Source organism: Hippopotamus amphibius, chromosome 17, assembly GCF_030028045.1.
Source record: "Hippopotamus amphibius kiboko isolate mHipAmp2 chromosome 17, mHipAmp2.hap2, whole genome shotgun sequence".
NCBI lineage: Eukaryota > Metazoa > Chordata > Mammalia > Artiodactyla > Hippopotamidae > Hippopotamus > Hippopotamus amphibius.
Window position 1 is genome coordinate 20,892,093 of NC_080202.1, and position 22,538 is coordinate 20,914,630.

At 38.8% G+C, this 22,538-nt stretch overlaps 1 protein-coding gene across 4 annotated transcripts in view; it reads left to right on the forward strand.

Moving 5' to 3' along the window:
• Positions 1–22,538, forward strand: part of AP2B1 (adaptor related protein complex 2 subunit beta 1) — a 119,039-nt gene that overhangs the window by 66,453 nt on the left and 30,048 nt on the right. For 3 of the 4 annotated variants that reach the window (XM_057714675.1, XM_057714676.1, XM_057714677.1), the window contains 4 exons: positions 10,342–10,383; positions 11,237–11,383; positions 13,654–13,799; positions 16,852–16,981. In XM_057714675.1, coding sequence (XP_057570658.1) covers positions 10,342–10,383; positions 11,237–11,383; positions 13,654–13,799; positions 16,852–16,981 — 465 coding nt within the window. The remainder of the gene's footprint in view (positions 1–10,341; positions 10,384–11,236; positions 11,384–13,653; positions 13,800–16,851; positions 16,982–22,538) is intronic. The other variant, XM_057714678.1, reaches the window with a different exon arrangement.

Consider the following 22,538-nt stretch of genomic DNA (forward strand, 5'->3'; position numbering starts at 1 on the left):
GCGTAAATTATCTAATTTAAAGAGGAAAATAGTTCTCAAAATTTTTACTTAGTCTGTACAGATAGTGCTGTTTCTTGAATGAATCCTTGCCTTACAGCAAGCAGTGCGTCTCAAACTAATGTGTACTTAAATCAACTGGAGGTCTTATACAAGACAGATCCTTGGTCTGGGTGAGACCTAGGAGTCTGCATTTCTAACAAACAGGTCTGTGGACCATATTTTGCATAGTAAAGACGTAGAATATCTGTGATCACTGTGAACCACTTCACTTTGGTGTTGAATGGTTGGTAAACCCAGATGCCTTTTACTGTTGACTTCAGTGGTAAACACCCTCCTGGAAAGAGGGCTCCTACTCTGCCTCAAATTGAGAGGGGGCAAGAAACTCTTGAAATTACTTTGTTAAAGATCTGTCTTTTACTCTCTAGGAAGAAGAATGTTGCTGTGTGTGGTGGAATTTGACCTAGGTCCCCATTTAAAATATGGCCTGGATTAGTTATGTGATTGTCTAGCAAGCAGCACACAGGTTACGTGGGTGTTCATCTCGATGAGGCTGTCAGCAAGGTTTCTGCTGCTTTTATCACTGGTTTCTAGCAGAACCTCACCCATAGAGGTCAGTGGTGTACTGCTAATGAAGCGTGGCAGCTACTAACCTTTTACTTCAAGCTTTGTGGTTCTTAGCTCTAGCAGCATAATTGGTATTTAAATATATACATATATTGTCAGTGTTTGGACCCAACCCTAGAGCAATTAAACAGAATTTTTGGGAGACAGGACCCTCGACATTGGTGTTTTTAAAAAAATATCCAAGTTATTGTAATTTTTCAGCCAAGATTGAGAACATTGAGCCAAATGAAGTTCCAGATGAAGTTACGTAGAGATGTTAAAAAAATTGATCTTTAAGCCAAGACAATGATTTCCACGAAAGAATTATATTCTGGTGAGCTCTGGCACCTCCTTACAGAACAGACCTCTCTGACCTTACCTTCGTTCTGCCCCTCAACCCCCTGACTCCAGGAAGTTTTCCTGTTGTGATTTGATGTTAGGTGATCCAGCCTATCAGAAATTGGCCAAGAGTTGAATTTGACCAATTTAGATTTAGTTGCTCATTCCCAGGGTTATTTTTACCCCTGCTCATGTTCCATAATTGGAGACTGAAAATTGCCTTGTATTTTGGATTATCTACCCATTTTCTGTTCCTCTGTTTTACAACTTGATATTCACTAGAGGATAGTACTATTCTTCCATTTCCATACCCAAGATCCCATTAGATCTTGTTTGCCTCTTTCATCATTGCACTTGTGAAATTTTGAGATTTAGTGAATTGTGACTTTTCTAGAACTGTCATTCAGGAAATACTTATCAGTTTATATATTCATTATTTGTCACAAGCTAGCTGAAGGCTCCAACCTTCTTCTGTCAGTAACGGTGAGTCATATAACAGCTATGATTCTTAAACCAAAGAGAGTTAAGTAGGTGTATTGCTGCGATATTAAAAAAACAAAAACAAACAGCACATATACATGTGCACACCATTCCCAGGTGTTTTTGTTGTTTGGTTTTCTGTTTGCTTTTGGACTAGGCAGGTACTTTTGAAAATCATTGATGTAGGCAGAGCTCTAGATTTTTAAAAATGATGCTTCTTCATCACAGGATTCAAATCAAAATGGATTTCTTACACTCTTTACTTTCCTCTTTAGTTTTTTTTAAAATAAATTTATTTATTTATTTATTTATTTAATTTGTTTATTGGCTGCATTGAGTTTTCGTTGCTGCACATGGGCTTTCTCTAGTTGTGGTGAGCAGGGGAGCTACTCTACATTGTGATGCACGGGCTCCTCATTGCAGTGGCTCTCTTGTTGCAGAGCATGGGCTCTGGGCACGTGGGCTTCAGTAGTTGCGGCATACAGGCTCAGTAGTTGTGGCTCATGGGCTGTAGAGCACAGGCTCAGTAGTTGTGGTGCACAGGCTTAGTTGCTCTGCGTCATGTGGGATCTTCCCAGAGCAGGGCTTGAACCCAGGTCCTCTGCATTGGCGGGTGGATTCTTAACCACTGTGCCACCTCGGAAGTCCGTCTCTTTAGTTTTTGCTTGCCCTTTTAGCATAGTCTCTTTTGCTTAAACATAGATAATTTCCTTCTTCTGTTGTTATAAACTTAACTGTCACCTTGATGTAGAATGAATTCAGGTAATGAAACTTGCATGGTTGATCTATGTGTGGAGCAGAATAATATACTATTTAAATGTTGCTAGGGGTTTTGTTTCTTTGTTTTAGAAGCAGTATAGGTGTCTCTTGATGCCCCTGCTACCAAATCTAAGAAACTGCTCGTTCTGGGTAGTGTGACTTTTCTAACAGTGCACATCCTTCAGTTTTGGTGTAGTGTGGCAGTTGACTCGGCACCCATGTATGTAAATCTTGCATACATGTTATAAAGATACACCATGTGCTAGTGAGTCTGACATCTCTGAGAATCACTAAAGTAATCATTGAATCTCGATTTTTTTGTTACCATTACTTTCAGACTGCCACCAGAGGGCTTGGCTAAATCATGGCCTTCTTTTTTTTTTTTTGGCTCATGGGCTTAGTTGCTGCACAGCATGTGGGATCTTCCTGGAGCAGGGATCAAACCCGTGTCCTCTGCATTGGCAGGCGGTTTCTTAACCACTGCGCCACCTAGGAAGCCCCATGGCCTTCTTTTTATCCAAGGTGGTGTGTGTTATTCTATTTAGAAAATTGTGCTGTTGTGCATCAAGAATGAAAAGGGGGACTTCCTATGTGATGCAGTGGTTAAGAGTTCACCTGTCAATGTAGGGGGCACAAGTTTGATCCCTGCCCTAGGAGGATCCCACATGCCACAGAGCAGCTAAGCCTGTGCGCCACAACTGTTGAGCCTGCACTCTAGAGCCCGTGAGCCACAGCTACTGAAGCCCACATGCCTAGAGCCCGTGCTCCACAAGAGAAGCCACCACAGTGAGGAGCCCACACACCACAATGAAACGAAGCCCCCGCTCGCTGCAACTAGACAAAGCCCGTGTGCAGCAACGAAGACCCAACACAGCCAATAAATAAGTAAATAAATAAACAAATTCATATAAAAAAATAAAAAAAAAAAGAATGGAAAGGAAGCATTATCCAGAGTGCCCTTTCTCTCTGCTGAGGAAGGGTTTCCTGCCAGAGAAATATGCTCAGTGAGCCCAGCTAGAATGCAGTAGAATAGAGGGAGAAACTGCCTTTTCCTGACTCCAGTGTATGCTTTTCAGAACCTCCTATCCTGTTTCTTACAGGTTTTTACTGTTCAGATATTTCAACCCGTGAACTATTGTAGTGATCTTGAGGGTTTTTTAGTCCATGGGAAATCTGCTGTACATAGTAGTTTTGCTTCTTAATATCTCTTCCTGTGAAAAAGATAACGCTGTAAGTTTTAGAGTTGGTAGTCTTGTGGAGAGAGGTTTGTAAATTGCAGCTCAGTTTTGCCTGGTAAAATCTTCAGTGGCTTTTGTAACTACTGTCTTTTTATCAATGCACAGATTTAGTGAAAGTTGGCCTCAGGCAGTTTTGGGAATAATTACCAAATACTGAGTGCCTATTTCTGTGGCAGTCTCTGTGCTAGAACTTTTATCATTTCTAATCCTCAAAATAAGTCTGCAAGGTAATTGGTATTGGGTTCCATTTTATAGAAAACTGAAGGTCGCATAGTAAGTCTTTATACACACTCTCCACTGTCCTGTGATTCCTCCAGTTTTTTTTGTTTTTTTTTTTTTTTTGCTATTGTCATCTTCCAGAATAGAATCCAGTCTCACTTAACTTTGGGGTACCCCTTCTCAGACTGGGGTACACAGTCTCTGGAGTACACAGCACAGCACAGGGTTCATTTGAAGCTGCAGGATAAACCTGGTTCATCATCTTGCAGTGTCAGTCTTACTTGATGGTAAGGAATGTAAACACACTGTATTAAGGCTTAAAATGTAAAATTGCATGAATGTTTAAGATAAAACACAAGTCTGTTTGCCTTAGGCCTCTCCATGCTATACCTCCCACGTGCCCTGCGTGTGGTTTGGGCTAGCTTGTCTCTAGGAGGCACCTGAAAGTTTGAGAAAGATTGTAGAAGCTTAATCATTAATGAGAATAGGGATTGGATAAGTTTATATTTCTATCTCGCAACAAAAGGAGTATGATTACTTTCAGGTAGCGCCACGAAATCGTGTGTTCCCATCTATTTGGTGGTGAGCTGTGATATACAGCAAGTACTTTCAAGGCAAATAAATGATGCACAGAGAGCATTCTTGTGCTGAAAACTGGCCATCAAAACTACCCAGACAATATATTCCCTTTCTAGAAGGAGCTTTGGCCTTGGGATGGGAATGGAGGAGGTGGGGTCATTTTTTCCCCAGTTGGTTCTATTCATATGTGTTGGCAGTGCTGAGGCAGATATGGTGCTCTAGGCCAGTTGGTGAAACAGTTTTGAACGCCTTCTGTCCATTTTATGATGATTTTTGCCAATAAAATGATTCATTTCAAAATTGTCTCCCCAAGAAATAATACTGCCATAGTGCTGCTTATATGGTTGGTGAAAATTCAGTCAATAAATATTTGAGTGCTTATTATATGTCAGGCTCTGTTCTGTGTACTGGGAATATAGTTGTGGCAAGTCCTTACAAACATACGTTCAGGTGAGGAGAGACAGATGAGAAAATGAGTACATAGTCAGGTAGTCATTACTGCAAAGGAAAATGAGGCAGGAGGCAGAGCTTCTCCTGTGGATTTTCACTGACCTTAGAGACCAATAGTGACCATTCTAAGGACTTCTCATCACCTTCTTTTCCCTCTCCCGTCTCAGGAAGTAATCTGTTACATCTCCCTATTTTTCTGTTGATATAAGCCTTTTTTTCCTTCAAACTAAGGCGTCTTCTGATGATTTTGTGTGATTTCAACTCATTTATGCTATTCTGCATCAAGTCTGTTCTCACCATGAGTTTGTCTAATAGCTTTTGCATGGTTACAGATTCGTCTCACCAGTTTGATTAGTTATATTTTACGGTGCTTTTCTAAATAGATTTTATGTTTATTTTTTATTACTTTTGGCTGCACTGGGTCTTCGTTGCTGCGTGCAGGCTTTCTCTAGTTGAGGCGAGCGAGGGTTGCTCTTCATTGCAGTGCAGGGGCTTCTCATTGCAGCGGCTTCTCTTGTTGCAGAGCACGGGCTCTAGGTGCGCGGGCTTCAGTAGTTGCAGCATGTGGGCTCAGTTGTGGCTCATGGGCTCTAGAGCACAGGTGTCAGTAGTTGTGGTGCACGGGCTTAGTTGCTCTGTGGCATGTGGAATCCCCTATGGATTCTTAACCACTGTGCCACTAGGAAAGTCCCTAAATAATAGGTTTTTCAAGATCAAATTAAAATTTGCAGCCCAATAGCTGGAAACCGTAATTTTACCTAAGAGATAGTGTGTGCCTTCTAAAATCTAAAACTAGTATGAAAAACACAGGTTGATGTTTTTGACACCAATAGTATTTTGATATGTTTTGTTTGTGATGGGAATCATCGTGTACTATTTTTATATCATTCTGTTTTGACTCCTAACTAGCAGAGCTATGGGTAAGCTATATGACCTGAAGCATTCCTTAGACTCCCTTCAATTAAATCAGTTCTGGAAAGTGTCAAATAAAAGAGGTGGTAATTCTAGACAGGAGCAAAGAAATGTGTGAGCTTAACATCTACATCTCTAATTAAGAGAATGTCTGCAGATACTCAGTTCCACAGTTTCAGAAGCAGACAGGTATACTTTAGACTGGTCACATGAACCTCAAAGGGGCTAACCCAGATCAGTCATTGTGAACATTTGGGGGGTTCTTTGGTTTTGTTTTGGTTTTGGGTTTTTTGTTTTGTTTTCGGTCTGCTTGGTGGCCATGTCAAGACTTTTCCTTTTCTTAGAGTCAGGCAGACTTGTTCCCTTGCAGAACCTCAGTCTTTAGTTCTTTCTCTGTATTTCTGCTATTGTAGCATGTTGCCATTGGATGAAGGTATTTCCTTTTGGTATGGAGACTCAACTCTCATACTTTTGGCTCAACTTGATTCTGTAGTAGAGCTCATGTAACTATGCTGAAATCCCTTAAGCCCATAAATTAAAATGTCACCATGAAATCACTTTCCATCCAGTTACTGAATGAACAGTGCAACGACACATTATTATGTAGTTTAACATGAAATGAGCCTACTTCAGCACTACTTGGGGCATGGTAAAGCACCCACTCTTTGGCAATAGCCAAGTGTTAGTGTTATTCTTAGTGCCATATAATGTGATTTGGATTGGGGGCTGGAGAGGCTTTACCCCTAGAAGAAATTTTGAACTTGGGTATCAGCTATGGACCTTTACGAAAATTGTGCTCCATTTTCAGCATTTGAAATATTCTTTTCCCGAAATTGGCACCTCTCCTTCATCTTCCTGTATCCTTATTTAGTTGGTCTACAGTTGACATTATTTCCTTCATGAAGAAAATAGCAGCCTCATTAAGGCAACCCTGGGAATAATGGGAAGTGGACAGCTCCAAAAGACACTTAAAACATACACAGTATTTAGACACCTAAGATTGAGATTAAAGCCATGCCTACGCCTCTGGCACTTCTCACTCACCTCTCCCAGTTCACTGAATAACAGATATCACTGAATTTTTACAAGTCCAGTTTGACTGATTTTGTACCCTACCCGATTAGTAAGTATTACCAAACACATGAATCTTATCCAACTCCAGATGGTATCAGCAACTGAACTAGTGGCTAGTGCAGGCCAACATAACAACAACATTGCTGTGTTTTGTTCAGCTTTCTAGCCTTTCCCCCACCCCCCGCCCTCAGCTGATACCTGCATCATCCTGCTTGTCGCTGCAGACAGGAGAGGCCCTCACCGAGGAACTGGCTCCCATCCTTGCTGACATCTCCGTGTTAGTTACTCTTGCCCATCACGGTGCTGTCGCCTGTGTCATATTTTCAGAGAGGAAGATGATAACCTCCCTGAGAAACTTTTCAGTCAAAAGGAAAGATGCTGAATAGTCTGAATAAGCTATAGTTTTGCTAGTTAGAAAACATATTGAAATTGTCCTTTTCTTTTGCTCTCTGGACATAGCACAAATATGTGAACCTTTCTGTTTCTGGCTGCATGTCTCTAATACCCTTTGCATTCTGTCTCTGTAAGATCAAAGTTCTTGATTCTGGGTTGCAGCTGAGTTGTATCTGATAAACTGAACATAAACAAAGGAGTATCAATTACTTTTCAGTTTTCTCTTACATATTTGTGAAGAAAATTGACAGGCAGCATGCCTGGGGGGCAGGGGAGTACGTTTAGATCCTGTCCAGCTAAGGTAATATTCATATAATACTTAAATATAAGAATGAAATCTAAGAAAATAAGGGCTATAAATGGGCTTTATTTCCTTTGGAAATAACACCACTAGTGAGTGCCTTTTCTCAATGCCTTTTATTAAATATAACATATTTGATAATACTGCTATTTCTCTTCCAGTGTTTTTTTTCTTTCTTGCCATCAAGTGCCAACTAGGTCCATAAAGAATTCCATCTCTTTCAAGCTTGGATTGTGAGATAGGCCAGAGGGAGGAGAGTGGCTGGGGGAGGATGTGTAAGCCCATTAGAAAGTCATAAAACCAGAACAAAACCAGCATCAGGACAAATGAGGCATTCTGCATCGTTCCCTTCCTTGGAAAGGGTTTTTCATTTTGCTCAAGTTCTACCTTCCTTTTCAATTCAGGAGTTAGCTCCAAAGTAATTTCTGAACAGGTAAATCTTGTCTGATTCCTGATAATAGTTAATTCTCTGAGGCAGTGGTTTTCAACCTTATCTGTACATTAGAATCACTAGGGCAGCTTTTTAAAATTCTGATGCCCAGGCTACACCCCTGAACAATTAAATCACTCTGGCTGGAATTGAGACTCGGGCATCAGTACTTTTAAAAATCCTCCTCTCCCCACACTTATACACACACAGGTGGTTTATTCCATTGTGTATCAAAGGTTGAAACCCATAGTTAACAGAACACAATTGAAGTAGTTATTAGTACTTGTAGAAAGTTTGAATCTTACTCTAAGAAACCTCCAGGTTTTTGTGATGGAGAAATTGAAAACTAAAGACCTCCCATAATCAGCTTGCCTTTGCAGATTTATTTTCTGTAATTTTTTTCCCACACATATCTACCCTGTGCTCCATTCTAATTAGACTACTCATTCTTCTTTTAAAAAAAAAAAATTTATTTGTTTGTCTGTGCCAGGTCTTAGTTGCTGCACGCGGGATCTTCATTGCAGCATGTGGAATCTTCACTTGTGGCATGCGGGAACCTTTTAGTTGCAGCATGCGAACAAACTCTTAGCTGTAGCATGTGAGATCTAGTTCCCTGACCGGGGATCGAACCCAGGTCCCTTGCATTGGGAGCATGGAGTTTTAGTCACTGGATCATCAGGGAAGTCTCTACTCATTCTTCTTGATCATGCTTTTATTCCTGCTTGTTCAGCCTTTGTTCATGCTATTTGAGAAATCCCCCCCCCCCCATTTTTGCTTTCTATAATTTCACGCTACCATGTTTTTGAAGCTTCTTTTCATTATCCTTCAGCCAGAAGAGGCTCTTCTCTTCAGAACTTTGCTTTTTTGCTTTAGTATATTCTGTATGGTTTTGCATTTATGTTTTATTTTTCCACCAGTTGGCAGTGCCTGGATCTTGTTCATCTGTGTTTTCCCCTCATCACCCGGCATCTTTATATTCCCCATAGTACCTCGTATCCAGCAAATGTTACATAAGTGTGTGTTTGAATAAAAGGAATCTCATGCTTTTCAGATGTCATGCTGTGGATGTGTGCTGTTCTAGAAACAGGGAGAAGGCAGATGTGTAATATCTTTTCTATTTGCTGTCATACTTTTCCAGTTATTCGGATTCTTGGTTGTGATGCCCTTTTTATCTGTATGCCTATGATTTCTCACCCCATGTCCAATCAGTAAATAGTCTTCAGGAATAAGACTTTGGAAACGTTGGCTCTCTGAGGTTTGGAGTGCTTTGTAGTTAGTGCAGAACATGCTCATTCATGCCAGTTATGAATCACCTGCCTGGGAATTTTCTCCTGTCATGGTGGAAACAATGTAGTTGTAAGTCCCATTATTTTTTAGTATATATTATTATTTTTGAGATTTTGACTACCCAGCTTTATATATCTGTCCGTTGAGAAGCTAATAAATCCTCTCTCTGAAATCCTGAAGACCAAGACAATTTTTTTTGACACAACCACAGCATAGCGCTCTGCAAGTTTCTACTTCTAACGACAGACGATAAAGGAAACTGTTTTGTAAAGCAGACAAGACGATTGGTGATTCAGAGAGGAATTTGAGATGCACATTGAGAACTGGGGAGGTAGCAGTGTGGAATTGTAGCACAAAAACGTTTGTTTGCTTTCTCAACAGCACCATTAGTTGTGTGTATATGTGTTTTATGTTTCTTCATGCTAGCTATTTTCAGCTTCAGTTCTTCTTTAATGCTTTTGTCCTGGAATTCAGGGTGAATTATATCAGAGCCCTGAGGGGGAAAAAAGGCAAAACTAAGACCATGTGGAATTATATTCCTGTCACCTAGCTAATTACGTTAATCTAATTCTCCAATAGTTAGCATCTTTTTAAATGATCTACTCCAGATAAATCACAGCATTTCTCCTTAGCTGTATTGACTGTGAGAGAGATTTGAAGAATTGCATGCCTTCCCACTTCCTCCCCAGGTAGGATGTCTTCCTAACCCAGCCATTTGCTTTCTTAGGAAAGTTCTAAACTCTAAAAATCACTCTTGTTCCAGCTATAATTTTCAAAGCTTGAAATTGCAGCTCACTACTGGTTTGGTTCCCACTTTCTCAATGAAACAGCAAGTTTTATAGTTCGAAACACATTTTAGTTTTTCTTTGCTTTTTTCTCCCCCCCTTAAATTTTCTTTTAAAGAAAAAATAAAACATATTCAAAACATTACTACTTGGAGATAGAGCTTCTTGGAATATGTAAACTCTTTAAATCCTGTTTGGGTTTGTGTCTGTGTACCCCAGTGGAAAGATTGGATCTGAAACATCCCCGAGATGTCCCAGCTCCATCTTCTTTCCAAGTTTTCTCAAAACCCCCACACACCATCACTTCCCCTACTTGGTTCCCCTAGGATATATTTCTTTGCAATCTAGAATTTCTTTAGGCTTTGGGAGTCAAGTTGAATAGCATGTATTCCCTGCAACTTGGTAGAGCAATTTACAGATTCTATATGGGCATCTAGCACTTAGCTAAATGAACTCTACCTTTCTCTCCTCTCTCTCCTTTCTCTCTTTCAGCTTGGCAGTGACCTTGGCGGGGGCATTGGAGGAAGTCCGGCAGTAAGTGCCATCGGTTTTTTTTACCATGGGATGAGCTGCCCCCTGTTTGATGCCTTTCCTATGCGCACATTCTCAGACCAGCCACCGCTGCTATCTAGCCCTGTACACCAGAACCTCTGTAGCAGTGTATGAAGAGTAGAAAGTAGCATAGGGTTACTTGGAGTCTTTGGGACCATACACCACATGTGGTGTAGGGGTCTCTTTAGGGATTGGCGCTCTGGTGTCTACAGAGTTCTTTGTCTTCCTGACATTAAAGAGCTAAAGGAAACGGAACCTCCCGTCTTGACGAGAGAATACTCTTATTCTCTTCTGTCATCTAGAAAGAACTTGAGAGTCAGCTGGACTCAAAGTGAGACTCTCCTCTTAAGTTCATTAGGGGGGCTGTGAGTATCCGTCTCCCCTAGGAGAGTTTCCTAGCATATGTTTATGCCTAAATGAGGAAATCAGACTTGCCTGGATCCAAGTGGAAATGGAACTGCTATCTAAGTTGGATGCTTCTCCTTCTTTCTGTAGAAACAGACTCCCCCTTCATTAGGGTACCTATAGGCCTTTTGCACAGAATCATGGAAGCTAAAATTGGAAACAAACAGAAAAAACCTTGGATCACTGTGTTCCTGATCCTACTGATTACTCTCTCTTGATAGAACTTCTGAAGAGTGTGTGTATCTTTTCAGTGATGAAAAATAACCATGATGACTTGAAGGACAAAGAATATATGAATTAAACTCCTAAGACTATTGTAATTATGGTGTGTTCTTATTGATTTATCAATACTGTTAAATAGCAACATTTTAAGGACTATTAATCTGTTCTTCCTGATCTCCCTGCTCCCCTTCCCTTTTATTTCCTGCAGGTGGGACAGTCTTTCATCCCATCATCAGTGCCTGCAACCTTTGCTCCTTCACCTACTCCTGCTGTGGTCAGCAGTGGTCTGAATGACCTATTTGAACTCTCCACGGGAATAGGCATGGCACCTGGTGGATACGTGGCTCCTAAGGCTGTAAGTAAAACAGCACTTTCTTAGTGAATGGGACCTGAATTACTGAGCATCCAACATTTGTCTTACTCTCACTGATAATCAGTCCAAGGTTGGGGCCTTTTTCTAGGGGATTTATGAGGAAGATGAAAGGCATCCTCAAACCTAGCAATAAGAAGCACCATAGCGTCCTTATTAACCATTTTTATAATTAGACTTAAAATTGGAAATACTGAGTATTTAGGTTTTGTTCTCTAGTTTAGAAATATTGCCTAGCTTGTCAACACTGAAGTCAGTCTAGTGTAGATCTGATATACAGTGCAACAGCGGGGGAAAAGACATAGTAGAAAAGTAACATTTTACTTTGCATTCCTTCCACTCTCCTTTTTCCGTTGGTATTGCATATGGATTCTAGAGTGCCATTGCTCAGATTTGGTTTTCATGCATTTTAGTGCACCTTTTTAGGGTTTTGATTTAGGTTAGTGTCATTGGTGTCCTTCTAGTCTCAGCCTCACTTATGTCATGCTCAGACTGAAATTCAAAAGGGGAAGGGGAAAGTCCCTGTAAGTGAAGCATATTTCGGCCCTTGAGAATAGTGAGCTAGGTTTCTTGTAGTCTTGCCTTTTTGAGGGGCAGCATGCCTGTTTGCTTCCTGAATTCTCTGCCTGCTCATCCAGCTCAGTGCAGGAGATCCCTGCCACAGGCGTCTTGTCTTTGTGTACACAACCATTACATGGAGTAACCAAAACTATGATTCAGAACTGAGCCAGGGTGTTTTGGCACAACTTGGTAACTTTGTTATAGGGTTACCACATTGGATATTATCTCCACAGACTTATAATTGATTAAAAGATTACCTAAAGTATTTGTTTACTAACATTAAAATAATACATAGAAATGACATTTAAATAATGCAGAAGTATCAGGTGGAGAATTGTTTCCTGTTGTCCCCACTTCCCCATAAGTAGCCACTATTAACTTTCTTCTGTGTCCTTTCAGAAGAAAAAAAGATCATGTATATATACCTGTGTGTTTGTGTCCTTTAAATACTGTCAGTGGGATATACTCTTTTGCACCTTGTTTTTTCTCTACCACGTTCTTTTGAATGGCTGTATCCACTGTATTGATGTACCGCAACTTATTTAATCCTTCTCCCAGTGATAGACATTCAGGTTATTCATCTAGTCCTACCCCTCCCCTCTTTTTTTGTTACTACGATGTTACCATGAATATTCTTATTTATGTATATCGTGGTATATTTTTGTAAGTATATCCATAGGATAAACTTGGAATGTACTTGATCATTTAAACATTTAAAAATAGACATTACCAACTTACCCTCCAAAAAAGGAGACATCAAATTATATTCTCCAGAGCAGAATGTAATAGTGCCAGATTTCTTATATTCTCCTTCATTATTACTGACTTCTTGAATTTTTGACCCTCTGATGGGTGAAAAATAATATCTTGTACTATTAAATAGGATCATTTTCTTCTTTCTATTTCCTTTTTTTCCTGTAGTGTGGTTGAGTATATTTTCATGTTTACTAGCCACCCGCTGACTAATGGGTATTCTGTCTTTAGTCAGGACAGTTCATGAATTCCTGATTTTTTTTTTTTAATATAAAGTGGTAGAGTCCAGGAGTATCAGAGATTCTGGGGCCAGGGGTGGGTCATGAATGAATTATATAGAGAGAATAGGCATTCGGATTACTTAAACAACATCTGAATACTTACTATTTACCAGAGACTATAACAAGAGTTAAAAATACACATGAGACGTGGTCCTTGCCCTTAACAGATTACTGATAAGGATTTTGGTAACGGTTTTTAAAAGTCTTCAAATATTGTAGACATGCTATTTTCATTAGTAGATTCAGTTTTTTTTCCCCACTTTTAAGCCTTTTACCAAAGCTACTAACCAAAGAAACCCAATGTTATGCTCATTAGAATTTCTCCTTTTACCAGAGTTACCTATAGACTATTTTGGGTTTTGTTTCTGTTTTTTTTGTTTGTTTTTGCCTTTGGCTTTGGGTTTGGTTTTTTTGTTTGTTTTGTTTTGTTTGGTGGTTTTTTTCTCGTTTTTGATTTTGGGGTTCTTAAATAATTGAGAATGATCTCAAAATTCAGCAGATATGACTTCATCCAGAGCCTTTTGCATTTGGCTTGATGTTTATGGTATAAAAATCACCTTAATTGCCTAAGGAAGTGAAATCTTAATTTCATCTTTATTTATTCAGAGAGGGTTGAGATGAATCCTGTGTGGTTTCATTGGGCTTTATATTGTGTTTCAGGTCTGGCTGCCTGCGGTAAAGGCTAAAGGCCTGGAGATTTCGGGAACATTTACTCACCGCCAAGGGCATATCTATATGGAAATGAACTTCACCAATAAAGCTCTGCAGCACATGACAGACTTCGCAATTCAGTTTAACAAGAATAGGTAAGAAATCTGAGTTTCCCAGCTTGATCCTGAGACAGCAGTGTGCTTTGTGTCCGACAAGAGAGTGTTCCATTTAGCAGAGGGTAAAAACTCGTGTTGGCAGATGCTTGATGTAGAGTGAGTGGAGGCTCTTGCACATCTGTTCAGTGGTCAGCTTCAACTGTGGAGGCCCTAGGGAATTTTGCTGGGAAACTCACCCATATGGAATAGGAAAACCATCCTTGCCAGTATAATCATGCCTTTTCTATAATGTTTTGTAAATGAAATCACATAGTATGGAGTCTTTCGCATTTGGTTTCTTTCACTTAGCATAATGCTTTGAGATGTTTCAGGTTCTCTTTTATTGTTGAGTCGTGCTCCATTGATGCTTATACCACGATTTGTTTATACTTTTACCAGTTGTTGGAACTGGGAGTTGTTTGCTGTTTTATCTTTCATGACTAAAACGCCTATGAATATTCATGTACAGGTCTTTGTGTGAATATATGTTTTTATTTTTCCTGGATAAAATACCTAGGATAAATATCTAGCAGTGGTATTGCTGGGTCATGGGGTAAGTGTGAATGTTCCAGCTGTTCCATATTGCTATCAGTGCTAGCCATTCTTACACATGTGTAGTAGTTAGTATCTCATTTTAATTTTCATTTCCCTAATGACTAATGATATTGAACATTTTTTTCGTAATCTTATTGACCATTTGTATATCTTCTTTGGTGAAGGATCTGCTCAGATCGTTCCTTTTTCTTTTTTTTTAAATTGTCTCATTATCAAGTAATAAAGTTTTTTATATTTTCTGGATACAAGTCCTTTGTCAGATATGTCTTGCAAATATGTTCTCCCAGTTTGTGGCTTGCCTTTATTTTCTTAACAGTGTTTTTCAAAGAACAAGTTTTTTATTTAAATAAAGTTTATTTTACAATTTTTTCCTTTGTGTATCTTCTGCTTTTCATGTTGTATTTAACAAATCTTTGCCTGACCCACAGTTACAATTTTTTTTAATGTTTTTTAATAGAAGTGTTAATAGATTTAGCTCCTACCTTTACCTTTAGAATTAATTTTGAGGTAATTTGGGTGGGATAATATGGTGTAAGGTAAGGGTCAGAGTAAACTTTTTTTCTGTAGTAAGTCTTGAAGTCAGATAGTATAAACCCTCCAACTGTGTTCTTTTTCAAAAATTGTTTTGGCAGTTCTAGGTCTTTTGCATGCTGGAATTTTGATTGAGAGTGCAGTGAATATGTAGATCAGTTTGGGGAAGACATCGAACAATATTGAGTCTTCTAATCCATCAGCATAGTATATCTCCCTGTTTATCTAGGTCATCTTTATCTCTGCAGTGTTTTATAATTTTTCATGTACAGATCTTGCACATCTTTTGTCACATTTAAGTGCTTCGTAGTTTTGATGTTATAGTAAGTAGCATATTTTAATTTTTTGTCGTTGCTAGTATATAAAAATACAATTGATTTTTGTGTATTGAACTTATATCTTGCAACTTCATTAAACTTATTAGTTCTAGTAGCCTTTTTAGATTCCTTACTGTTTTCCACATAGATAAATCATGAGAGCAAGATCAAAAGGGCAAAATGGTTTCTTGACCCATAAATGTTAATACCAAAATGAATGATGTGTCTACTCAAAATCATTTCTTTATTACATTTGGGACTCTAAAGTGTAGTTTATCTAGGAAAAGCAAAATGTTTTTTCTGCTAGTCTATAACTCTTGAAATTGATACTATGTATATAAACTCTATAGTTATTTTATAAATATTATAATCCCATCTTCTTTCCTTAGGCTAATTAGAACAAATTCAATATAAATTTATGTCGTTACGTTGTTTACTTGTTATATCTGTGGGGCCTGTTTTCCCTTTCTGCTGCATCTTTTTGAAATTGTATTCTTATGTTTCTCAGACATAAGACATGTCTGTCTTCCCTCATGTATTTTCGTTTTCTTGTTAACTTCAGACTCAGGCTTTTCCCATCTCTTTACTACTCTTATATTATTATTAGGCAGGCTTTTCTGAGAAGTCAAACTGGTGGGTACTCACTGCCTGCCTTAGGCTAAGAAAGCGGCCAGATGTGACTCTACAACTTATCCTTTGGATTGTTGTTTGGAATGTTTAAGCCAATCAACTCTGCTTTACTTAGACTGGCTCTTTCCCAATGATTGTATCCTATGTAAGAAAAAGAAGAAGGAAAGTGAGAGTTACCAGTAAATCGTCCTCTGGATTGATCGGGCAGGTTAACAAGCTAGTGAAATAATGTTATTGTACTTTACAGGGTGGGTATTCTTAAGTTTTGTTTCTCCTAAAGATTATCTAAAGAAAGATGTTTATTAAAAAAGATACATATCAAACCTGTCCCTCTAGTGGCATGATAAACATAAGAAACTTTCAGAATCAGAGCCTTAGCAAACCAGTTCTGTGCTTATAAATGTTTTCTCCTTCCTCAAATCTTTTTAATGGAAAACAAGAAGTTATGTTGTAACCAATGTCACAGCAAATTAGAATTGGGCACTTTAGTGCCTGCTATACCTTCCATTTAGTTTTTTTTTAAATAAATAAATTTATTTATTTATTTATTTATTTATTTATTTATTTATTTTATTGGCTGTGTTGGGTCTTTGTTGCTGCACACTGGCTTTCTCTAGTTGCGGCGAGAGGGGGCTACTCTTCGTTGTGGTGCACAGGCTTCTCATTGCCGTGGCTTCTCTTGTTGTAGAGCATGGGCTCTAGGCATGTGGGCTTCAGTAGTTGTGGCACATGGGCTCAATAGTTGTGGCTCACGGGCTCTGGAGCGCAGGCTCAATAGTTGTGCTGCATGGGCTTAGTTGCTCCAAGGCATGTGGTATCTTCCTGGGGCAGGGATTGAACCCATGTCCCCTGCATAGGCAGGCAGATTCTCAACCACTGCGCCACCTAGGAAGTCCCCCATTTACTTTTATTAAAAATTATATTTCCTTCAAATGGAGTAAAAAGCCATTGAAACCTAAAAATGTGGCTAAGTCGTGCCTCCTGATTAACCTGTGGGATTTCTTCATCCTCTCTCCTAGCTTTGGTGTTATCCCCAGCACTCCTCTGGCCATCCATACACCACTGATGCCAAACCAGAGCATTGATGTCTCCCTGCCTCTCAACACCTTGGGCCCAGTCATGAAGATGGAGCCTCTGAACAATCTGCAGGTTAGACTTTTACTTCACTCAGGGGGTACAGGTTTATATGTTGCCATTTTATTTCATTTATATGTAAAGCAACCCCTCTCTTTCTTATATTAGATTGGTCATCAAATAGGGTTTGAAATAACTGTGGAGAAGACTTATTTTTCATTAAAAACACACACCAAAAAAAGTGATACATTGACACAGAAAGTTATTAATTTTTTTTTTACTCAACAAACATTTGAAGGTGTTATTTACATACTTCTTTTTTTCTTAAGACTTTCGTAGGGAATTTGAATGTCATAAGAATAGATTTCAGTAGAGCTAGTGGAGGTCATCTTTGAACACACAGCCATAAATAGTTAGGTTATCTGGATTTAAATATAAGTGTGTGGTAAGTTGTAGCAGCATCTTAAAGGAGCTCAGAACTTTGTCAGGTCTTTAAGAGCCTCTCCATCTTGAAAATATTGAATTTTTAGAATGCTTAAATACTAGCTTAGAGTTTCATTTTGTTTTTACTACTTTGAATTTCTCTTTGAAATATAAGCCTTCTGGGGTTCAAGCAACATGAAGGCAGAGTAGTAAGCATGTAAGCTGAAGCCATAGCAACCCTGAAGAGATAAAATACAGATACAAGCCCTAGATGCTGAGGGTTTTAATACTCACAAGGACGGAAGAGACCACCTTGGGCTGACCTGATATGGGGAACTGTAACTGATCCCTGCATAACGCTGAGACGCTGGAAGGGCAAGTCCCTCAATGAAAGGGGAACTAGAAAAACACTTCCACAGGGGCAAGTGATGAGAGAGTTCTCTCTGACCAGGGTTCTGGGCCACCTCTTATGAGAAATCCAGGGCCTGAAATTATACTTGTGTAGGTGCAGAATTCTCCAAACCAGTAAATTAATGTAAAATTGGACCAGAACTGGTGAAACCTGGGGTACCTGGCAGAAACAAATGCGAAATGGCCCTTTTGCAACAGTTTTGAACTTTAAGGCCATCGGGACTCCCATCTGAAAAGAAAATCTCTACTGAAAGTGAGCTCACAATTTAACCAAAAAAGAAGACAATAACAACAACAACAACAACAACAACAGCAAAAGAGGAAAAGATGCACTGGCTGACAGTCAGAAGATGCAACAAAGAGGATTGGTATCCCCTTCTGTCAAGAACTTGAAATGATAGAATACTATGAATGAGACTATAAAATATGTTTTAAATGATGAACAAAAAATATCAACCTTCCATTTTCCAGTCAAGACAGGTAGGATCGCATTGCTGCATCTCCTGGAAATACCAGTATGGGATACTAGTACTTATGGTGACACATCAACAATAAAATTACTTAGAGTTAAAACTAACATTCTCCAGTAGTTTAAGTACCAGCGCAGCAAGCATGCTTGCCAGTTGACTAACTACCTTGCTGCCTCAGTAGTTGACTGCTGCTTTCCCGGCGCAGGGTGTAATGATTTAGAGTGACGATGAGTGAGTCACAATATAACTTGGCTCAGTCTAGAGGAACAAAACAAGGATTACTGTGCAGAAGGAATTGGCTGCGTTGCTGTGATGAGACGAATGTGTTAAGGGGCTTTTCCAGCACAGAATCCTAAAGTAACTAACTAACCCAAATTTACATCTGCTCTCTTTTCATTGAAATCTAACCTCCTATTGGCCCACAGAGCCTCAAGCCAAATATTTGAGGACAGTCAGCATGGGTGCGAGAATGCTTTACTTTAGAAGTAGGAAAGGGAATTTGGGTCACAGAAATCAGGGCAAATTTCCTACTCTTAAAACCAAAAGGAAACAGTAAATAAATAAATGTCAGTTTACTTCCCTATTTGCATTTCCATTTCACATTAAGTGAAATGAACATCCCAAATAGGAACCCCTGTAAAAGAAGTTGAATCTTAGTCCAAGCCCCTCCCTCAAAAGTATTGATATGGTATTAGGTCTGGCAAGTTTTCATTTTTATAAACCTGACATTATAGAAAACAAAATTTCCATCTGCAGTCAACTACTGATTCTCTTTGTTTTCCCTGTGGATTCTTTTCTTTCAAGGATGTCATAATTATGGCTGTTTTCTCATTAATTGGCATTGCCCAGTGGAGAAGAGAAGCAAAAACTTGAAAAGAGATGAAGTTTTTTTTCTCCCTATGAGCAGCTCTATTTAATGTCTGCTAGTGGAAGTTGAAACTAATGGCTAGCTTAAGATGGTGGTTGCCACTTTAGATTTCAGCTTCCATTCTGCTCTTGTCCCAGTATGAGCAAAAAGAATCAAATCTTAACTTCAACAGAATTAGACCATAAAGATCCAGATAAAGCCAGATAAAGATTGATTGGCATTTAAACATTATGCAAATATAATGTTTAAATTCAAGAGCTCATGCAGGAGAAATTAGTACTTTTCTAGTACTCCAGACCATAAAATCAGGAAAGAAAAAATGAGGGTTTAGGGAATGAAATTTTGAAAGCAGTGTGAGTTTTAGCTATTTTGACAAATTTGATATCAATATGTAGAACAGATAAATCAAACCTAGCTGCCAGACTAGAATGTAACATTTAGTACAAAAACTTTTCATTAAAAACATCATCAGACTACTTATTGGCTTATAGTCTTTCTTTTTTCTTTCATTCTTTTTTTTTTTTAAAGATCGTGTATGAATGTATTATTTGGCTGCATTGGGTCTTCGTTGCTGTGAGCAGGCTTTCTCTAGTTGTTGCAAGTGGGGACTGCTCTTCGTTGCAGTGCTCAGGCTTCTCGTCGCAGTGGCTTCTCTTGTTGCAGAGCATGGGCTCTAGGCACATGGGCTTCAGTAGTTGTGGCTCATGGGCTTAAGTTGCTTCGCAGCATGTGGAATCTTCCCAGACCAGAGGTGGAACCCATATATCCTGCATTGGCAGGTAGATTCTCAACCGCTGCGCCACCAGGGAAGTCCTGGCTTATAGTCTTTCTGAAACATTATTGAAAGGTTAAAAAGACACAGTTCCCTCTTAAAATGTAAAATAGAGGGCTTCCTAGGTGGCGCAGTGGTTAAGAATCCGCCTGCCAATGCAGAGGTCACGGGTTTGATCCCAGCTCCAGGAAGATCCCACATGCTGCGGAGCAACTAAGCCCATGTGCCAAAAAAAAAAAAAAAATGTAAAATAGATTATACCTTAGATACCCAATAGACATTTGAACCTAGAAAATTTTTTCTACTCTACTAATAATGTTAGTTGTAAAAGCCTTTGTGAATCCAACTTGTAAATATTACACAAAGTAAAGTTTAGCTTGCCCCCATCGGGAGCACCTCTTGAGTTTATATCATATAATTATATTCCATTAAAAAAAGAGATTTATCTCTCTATTTAAATAAAATAAAACCCAGCATCCTTGCTTTTCATTTCATCTGTGTTAGTTGCTTAGAAACATTTTCCCAATATACTCCTTCAGACTTGACCCCTGGCAAGTGACTGCTTCTTCAAGTCAGTGTCTGCAAAAAAGACAATAGAATTATGACATAACATGTGTTCATCCCAGTCTTTGTATAGATGCTATAGAGTTCACACAGCTGCTTGGCCTCCTTTTTCACCAGACTGTAAATTCTTGTGAGAACACAGCATCGTTTTTTGAAGTTTTAATTTTATCAAGATTATAAAAATACAGTTTAGAGTCAACTAGTTCTATAGTTAGCTAAGAAAAACCCAGCCCCCAGCCTTCTCTCCCCACTCACGGCCATCATCTACATGCGTATTTCCAATCCTGTTTTCCTGATAGAGCTATCTTAGAATTTGCTTTAATCAGTGTTCATTGTTTATGTTATTATGATTATATATACTCCCCAGAGCTGAGCTATATAGTGTGATTTTTTTCTCCGTTAAATTTTTTATAAGTAATTAGATGTTTATCCATTAATACCTATCTTTTTGTTTGTTTAATTTTTTTGTGTTAACTAATTCATCCCCAAATTCCAGTGAGATCAGACCCTTCAAAATAGTCTTATTGGTTTCATTTTCTTAAAGTCTCCTTTTGGAGTCTTTTGACTGCATCAGTCTGAACTGATTTTCTTCAGCACCTGAAACTGTCATCCTGAAATTTTCCCTCATCATAGCCCTGGGGATTCATTCCCTTCACCTATCTCATATGTTGGGTCTCCTATTGTATTTTTCTTTCCTTGGTTTACTCCTTTGGTTTTTTGTTTTTTTTAATACAAGTAGAAAAGAGTTTTATTTCAGCCAAACTGAGGACTGTAGCCCAGACTCATTCATTTTGATGAAAAACATCCTCCAGTAGCTTCCTAAGAATAAGTATATAGACTATAAAGTTTTTGAGACTTTACATGTTTTAAAATGTCTTTATCTTCACACTTGCTTGATGGCTTCTTTATATCATTCTAGGTTAGAAATAATTTGCCTCCTAGTCTGAAACCATTCTGATTCTTGATCCTTTTCTGTGCCGTGTTCTTTCTCAATGAAAGCTTGTATGATCCTTTCTTTATCCCCCATGTTCTGAAATTTCACAGTGATGTGCCTTGGTGTTTGTGTCTCTTTTCACTCATTTTACTAGGTACTTATTGGGCTCTTTCAATGTAGAAACTTATATCCTTCTGGGAATTTTTCTTTTTTATAGATCTCTCTTCATTTTCTCAGTTTCTCTTATTGAAAGTCTTGCTATTTGAATGTTGACCTTCTTGGACCAATCTCCCTCTTTTTGTCCTATTTTCCATCTCTTTCTCCTTTTGCTGTACCTTCTAAAAACTTTTTAAGAAAAAAATTTTAACTCTACAAAAGTAAACAAAATAGTGTAATGAGTCCCTGTGTGCCTATCATCTAGGTTCAGTAAGTATCAACTCATAGTTAATCTTTCATCTATACCCCTTGTCCACAGCCCTGCTCCATATTATTTTGAAGCAAATCTTAGACATCTGTATCATTTCATCTGAAATATTTCAATATATATATTTAAAACACATGGTGTCTTTTTAGAAATATAACCACAATAACTATTGTGCGTGTTAAAAAATTAGGGACTTCCGTGGTGGCGCAGTGGTTGAGAATGTGCCTGCCAGTGCAGGGCGACATGGGTTCAGTCCCTGGTCCGGGAAGATCCCACATGCTGAGGAGCAACTAAGCCTGTGTGCCACAAGTACTGAGCCTGAGCTCTAGAGCCCGTGAGCCACAACTGCTGAGCCTGTGTGCCACAATTACTGAAGCTGCGCACCTAGAGCCCAGGTCCACAACAAGAGAAGCTGCTGCAATGAGAAGCCTGCACACCACAATAAAGAGTAGGCCCGCTCACTGCAACCAGAGAAAGCCTGTGTGCAGCAACAAAGACCCAATGCAGCCAATAAATAAATTAAGTTTATTTTTTTTAAAAATTAGGAATTTGTTAACATCAAATATCCAGTCAGTGTTCAAGTTTCTAATTATCTCTGTATCTTAAACTTTTGTTTGTTTTTATTATCGTTGTTTGTTTGAATCAGTAAAGTGTACATATTATGGTGGGTTGATATCTCATAAGGCTCCTTAGCTGCACTGTTCAGTATGATAGCCACTAGCCACATGTGGCTATATAAATTGAAATTAATTAAAATTAAATAAAG